This window comes from Parambassis ranga, chromosome 3, assembly GCF_900634625.1.
Source record: "Parambassis ranga chromosome 3, fParRan2.1, whole genome shotgun sequence".
Lineage (NCBI taxonomy): Eukaryota > Metazoa > Chordata > Actinopteri > Ambassidae > Parambassis > Parambassis ranga.
This window is the reverse complement of record NC_041024.1, coordinates 21675780-21682075: the sequence shown is the minus strand read 5'-3', so window position 1 is coordinate 21682075 and position 6296 is coordinate 21675780. Positions and strand designations below refer to the sequence as shown.

General features: G+C 40.7%; 1 protein-coding gene across 4 annotated transcripts in view; it reads left to right on the top strand.

Moving 5' to 3' along the window:
- The first annotated feature begins 102 nt into the window (after window positions 1-102).
- cep89 (centrosomal protein 89) overlaps window positions 103-6296 on the top strand; it is a 35919-nt gene continuing 29725 nt past the window's right edge. For 2 of the 4 annotated variants that reach the window (XM_028402804.1, XM_028402807.1), the window contains exons 1-8: window positions 505-633; window positions 1073-1179; window positions 1666-1812; window positions 2283-2463; window positions 3959-4010; window positions 4656-4760; window positions 5166-5405; window positions 5750-5892. In XM_028402804.1, the coding sequence (XP_028258605.1) occupies window positions 592-633; window positions 1073-1179; window positions 1666-1812; window positions 2283-2463; window positions 3959-4010; window positions 4656-4760; window positions 5166-5405; window positions 5750-5892 (1017 nt within the window). In that variant the 5' untranslated portion in view covers window positions 505-591. Of the gene's footprint in view, window positions 240-504; window positions 634-1072; window positions 1180-1665; window positions 1813-2282; window positions 2464-3958; window positions 4011-4655; window positions 4761-5165; window positions 5406-5749; window positions 5893-6296 lie in introns of those variants that run through there. The other 2 variants (XM_028402805.1, XM_028402806.1) reach the window with 2 other exon arrangements.

Sequence of the window (6296 nt, the reverse complement as noted above, 5' to 3'; positions counted from 1 at the left end):
ACCATGTGATAATGTGTACTCATTGGGCCTTGCCATACTAATCATACTCATTGTGCAGCGTGTATGTGGGTGGGTGTGGGTGGGTGTGAGCATGTTGTTGTAGGGACACCCTATGAAAGAGTTGATTTGGGCTCTGAACTGTTGAAAGAACAGTGCTTTTGAATTTAAATGACAGAATTGTATACCATAGCTTAGGCTACATGGCAAGAAAAGGACAAAACATCCAACACCCTGTTAAGGTAAGGTGGGGGTAAAGTGTGTTTCTTTTGTATTCATGTATTCATGAAAATCTCAGTTCTATCAATAAATGATAATAAGACTGAACGAAAGTAGCAAAATGAATGTTTACAAAAGCCATGTGTTCTCAGCGGAACGTCATCGCCCCCTGCTGCTCAATCTGCTGGTTGACATAAGAAGTCGTTGCTAGGTTAATTTAAACAGTCTCTGATTGGCTCATGTCTTCATATTCAGCCAATCAGCACCACTTTTATAAAGAGGTGCCTTCTTGTGCTGAAGCGTCTGGTTACCGAGAGCAGCAAGCAGCCAGCCTGTTGAATGTAGTTCGTTTAAGGGTCAAACATATTTTTCACGATGTTCAAATTCAGCTTCAGGAGGGAGAAAGACAAGGACTTTGTAAGTTATACGCATTTTTATAAGAGAAATGAACCAGTTCTCATTCTTAGCTGACGTGTTTCTGCCTTTGTTTAGCTAGCTAGTTTCCCAATTTCTGCCACCTAATGCTGTCAAAAGTTATTTTCTGACGCACTTGAACTACACTTTAGTAAATAAGTAGTTAATCGTCAACATTGTGGTGTAATGTTGTTGACAAAAATGTGTACAGAGGGAAGCCGTGTATTTATTGCGTACAAGCTAGTTTTCTGTTGCTTACAGTAGACTTGTCTGGACCTGTTGTGGTCAGGTTGCTGTAATATAGCGTGTCACTTCCTGAAATTGTTATGAATTGTTGACCACGTGGAAATGTGATATTTTTCCTTCCTTAGCCCTTGTGTTATACCGTGTGTGTCTGTGTGATGTAAAGTGTCTGCCTGACCTTCCTCTGTGTGTTGTGTAGAAACACATAGCTCACGGTCTGCTCCCTGCTGCCTCCGTTGCCCCCAAGCCAGCCGTACCTCTCACCCCTCCTCCTCACCGCCCCAACCCCTCACCTGAGAGACCCAGGTACCTAACCCCCTCCCTTCCTTACCTCTAACCTCCAGCATCCATCCATAGTGGTCCTATTTCTTAAACTGTTTCCTGTTAATCCATCTTTTGGAATGTTTCTGGCTCAATTGCTGACCCATTTACACAGACTGATCACCAGCTGTATTTTGTTGTAATGCTGATTCAAGACTGTTACTGACTGAAATATAATTGGATCCTTTAAGAACATTAACTGGCATAGACACTGCAATACAAAAGCATGTTGCCAGCAGTGTTTTGATTACAAAAAAGCCAAAACAGAATTGATACAACACAGAGACCTGTCTTTTGGTTTACTGGTTAGTAGATATTGTTGTTTTAATCAGCAGTGTGGGCCCAACTACACCTTTCCACATGAAATGACATAAGCTGTCAAACGCCTCTAGGAAATCATGTCATGTTTAATTTTAAACCACAAAACTATGACTTGCAAGTGGTATTAATTTATTTGTGCATTGTCCACAGATCAGCCTTGGCGGCAGCCATATTGTCCTCTTCCCTTACTGGACAGACTTGGGCCCTTCCTCCAGCCCGGCCGAGATCTTTCTGTGAGAGTGACCGATCAGGATCCTTCATATCCGAGCCAAACATCAGCACTGCACTTTTCACCAGGTAGCCCTCTCACAGCAGTTTCACAAGATTTGTGTGTCACCACTAGTGGGTCAAGTATGTCAGAAACGAAAATTGGGTCAAAATGGTCCCAGAATTAAATGGGTCAAAATGGTGCCACTTTTATAAATAGCTGTATTATTTGGCCTATATTCAAGTACAAAATCTACGATCTCCACCAGGAGCAAAGGAGTAAAATGTAGGACAGGACCTTGAAAAGTTACCAAAAGATTATATTATGGGTTTCAATCTGAAGAATTTAAAAGGAAAACACAGACTACAAATAATAAAACTGATCAATATACATGCAATAGAGTAAACAGCACTGCTATCATTGATAGAACTAATTAACACCAGATAGTATCCTGATATTAAACAACTTATTATTAATATTTCTTCTTCTTAGACAAGTTAAATTGGTTGTTAGTGTGTCCCTCTGTGGAGCTAGCTGTCCACATTCTTACCGTCCACAGAGACAGATGGGCAGAAGATTTGGCCAGCCAGCACCGTCTGTCGTCACCTGACCACTCAGAGGAGGAGCTTGAAGAAGTAGAGGATAAAGAGGAGGGGGAGGAACATGTCTACCAAACTCTGGACAGGAAGGATAATTTCACAGTCACAGAACCTGTCTATACTCTGCCAATAAAATCTAAGGTGAGGAACTAATTGGTGGTAATTATCAAAAGCCACTCAAAGGCCGATAGCAGCTACTTCAGACAGCTGCCTGTAGACGTGTTGACAGACATTTTGGTATGTTACCATGGAAACAACACATGTTAGTTCGACAAAAAAGCATCACATCTGGGTGTGCCATTTCCAGGAGAGTCTGTACGCTCTAACAGGTTTGTGGGACATTGTTAATCTTATGTTTGTGGCGCTTTTGCAGCCAAGGGTTGATATTGTGATCCCATACTGATCCATTGGGAGGCACAGTTTCACAGAGAATAAATACTGTGTATTTGTGAAGAGTGTTGTACAGCAGCCAAGGACTTTGTATGACTTTTGCTGAAACTGAAGTCAGTGGTCATTTGTAAGGACGTAGCTTATAGTGTATAGTATAGATGCCCTTTCTGTGTTTCTTTTATCAGTGTTGTTGGGGGTGTACTTGAGGCTAATTGATCCCCTGTATCTGTGCCTTTGCAGGTGTTCCACAGTTGGCTTTTGATTTATTTATATATAGTAAGACTTCACCTTTTGTTACATGACATCATTTTGCAGCTTTTGTCTGCAGTTCAGGTGGAAACCATTTGGTCTTTTTTTCTCTCCTGCAAGTTGCCTTGAAAACTGCCTCTTCTCATTGTGATTTATGGCAGACTATGACTGTACGGTATTAGCAGTAGGCACCTTTTTGCAAGCCGAGGCATTTTTACACCTTATACAGGTCTATTCCAGGGTTCATGACATATCTGCTATTTCTTGTCAGGTGTCTTTTAAATACCCCGGGATATATTATATCCCAAGAGCTGTATCCTACAGCATACCTCAGGGACTTTGTTCTATTCATGTTTTTGACCTGTACACTGGTTGCTAACCTCTAATGGTCCCAGTGAGCTCTGTGTCCCCTGTCAGTTATCATCCCTGGCAGTTTGCAGAATCTGTCTCCTGCTAACAGTCAACGAGAAAACATTTTAATCGAACATAATACTGGATAGGGTGTTCTTCTTTGTTGCATGAGCACCAGTAAAGTGGATCATATAACTAAATTTTTTACTTCTCTAATAGATAAATCATCATCAGAGTGAAGATGTTCGTTTATGAGTATACTGTTTGTGTTATATACTGTGTATATATATATATATATATAGTAGTTTTGCCTCAGTCCACTGGATCTTCTGTCAGTCTTAGTGTGGAATAATAATAGTTTTTTGCAGAGCTGCGTTTGATTGATTTGTTTCTTTCTTTTGCTTCGGCTGCACCTATTCTCTACTCTGAACCTTCCTACAAGTACCTTTAAAAGATTCACACTCCAATGAACACACTGACAAGATCTTAATGTATACATTTTGACAATGGCCATAAACACAGTGCAGTGTGTGAAATAGCCTCTCACAACAGAAACCCAGGCAGTGGGGCTCTGGCAGTCTGTAAGAAAACATTTACTCGTTCCCTATCTGACTGAGTCTCTGTTTGTTTTGCTTGTCTGTCTCAGTCCAGCACACCCCAGCCAACGCATATGCCTGTCAGAAGAAAGCCTTCTCCAGGTAACTGAATTCACCCTAATAGGAAATAGGAGTTCATAGTACACAGCTATAAGAAAACTGTAGCCTGATGGCAACAATACAGGGCTGAATGCTTCTTATGGTAATGTTTTGTTTGATTGAGAGCTGGCCCACATATTGTACATCCCAATAAAAACAACTTCGCCAGGTGGTTTACATAATTTGCCTTAAAAATGCAGATTGCAGGTTGACACAAACCACCTGTATGACACATGATGTTGTGATGGTGGTAATGATTAATTCATTGAAAAGCATACAAAAATACTCTGTGGAAATCTTTAAATAACATGGCACTTGATTGCAGGTACAAATTGATTTCCACCTGCACTAAAGCTGTGACTTTTCTTTTATGAGGGTTAGTAATACAAAGGAAGGCATAATAGCTGGTTTTCATCAATACAAAGAAAAAGACCACAGAGAGGTTATCTTATGGTTTGTCATCACAGCTTAATGGAAAGCATCATTGTAGTTGAGCTCAGCTGCCTGCACGCTTTTCACAATGATAATTTAAAATGTTTTGAATGTCCTGAAATGCTCCTAACTTAATCACAGGTTAAAGGAGTACTTCTTTTGCCGATGTATTGAATTGATGATGGTGATTTCGTGTTGATGTTTCACATCTTGCAGATGTCTCTGTGGGAAAGAATAGTGACCAGTCTCCAAAAGCCAAAGAGAAGAAATCATCTGTCAGAACGAGCCCGGATAATTGGAAAGAAGATGTGCCATGTAGGTGTAAGTGCTACAGTAACCTGCTGTGTTTCTGCTTGTCATTTTGACAGCGCTTTTTTTCTTTTTCTTTTGCTGAGTACTTAAATAATAATTTCATTTGTACAGTTTCCCCTCTGTGTAGTCAACTTAAGAGTCATTCTACTTTAGGCACACTGATCAAGCCCCAAATGAAAAGGGCTTCAACAACATTTAAACTCAAGATACCATTTAGAATATTATTTCTAGGTTGCTCTGCTTCCCACTGAGCTTTTATTCCCACGAGTTCCATGCTTACCTCAGATGTTGAGGTTCAAGTGTGCTGTGATTTAGAATTACGTGTTTTCAATTTGACTTGACAAAAAGCAACATGTGCTGCAAAAATCCAATAGCATGCATATTTTATGATGTTTTTCCCCTTTGCTATTTCAGCCACATTACCTAGAATAACCACAGACCACTCCAGCCAAGCCAAAAGCCCACAACACTCGACAACCTTGTCTCTAGAGCCAAGCAAGGTATATAGTGAGTCACAGAGGGAGGTGGGGCAAAGCCTTTCAGAGAAGAACACAAGGATGGTAGACCAACAAAAGCTACTAGAGGAGAGACTGCAGCGCCTGGAACAGGAGATTAGTCACAGCCAAGTGTCCTCAAACCTGAGGTCCTCTGCAGGTAAAGTGATGAATACATAGGAGATGTGTACAAAGAAATGAACCAGTTGGAAATTCATGTAGGGATAGAAAAGTAAAAGTAAATGTAGTGTGATTAAAAGAAATATCAAATTAGATTGAAAAAACACTGGAGTTCTACTACTCTACAAGCGAAGCACAGATTATGTATTCTCTATTTTACCCCAAGGATGGAACTCTGTTTTCCTCCTGGCTGTTGCTCAGGGTCAGCAGTCCACATAGATGAGGAATAACCTCAGCAGGCCATCGTGCTATTGAGTTATTCTATTATGTATGCTGAATGAATGTCACCAAAATATTTATAACCTGATATGTTGGTGAATGCAGGCAGCCAGACAGAGCTGCAGAATTTGAGGCAACATGCTCAGGAGCTGGTGGATGAAAACGATGCCCTCAAATTGACAGTTCACCGCCTGAATGTGGAGCTAAGCCGCTACCAGACCCGCTTCAGACCACTGTCCAAACAGGAGGTATGACAAGCTATGAGGTGAAGGGTGCACTGATAAACTATTCCTAATTATGGGCTTCAGAGAGTAGTTAAAGGTCCATGGCTTGCTCATGAGTCATTTTAGATAAGGTGTCCTGTGGATAATAGCAGCCAGTTTTACATTACCAGCTCAGAACAATTCCTCCTGTCAGCTAATTTGTACCAGGAAGTTTTAGCGTATCAGTCAGCCTCTGTTAGAGCTGTTAGAAATAAATGAAACAGATGTATGTGTTCCCCTCCTTATGTTGCTTGTCCCACCACCGGGAGGAATTTTAGTCTTTTGTTTAAGTTTGATTTTGTTGTATAAGCTCATCTTTTGAAAAAGCCCATCTTTTTAAAAGAATCTATTATTGGTACATTGCTTAATTTTCCACGCTCTGTAACTGT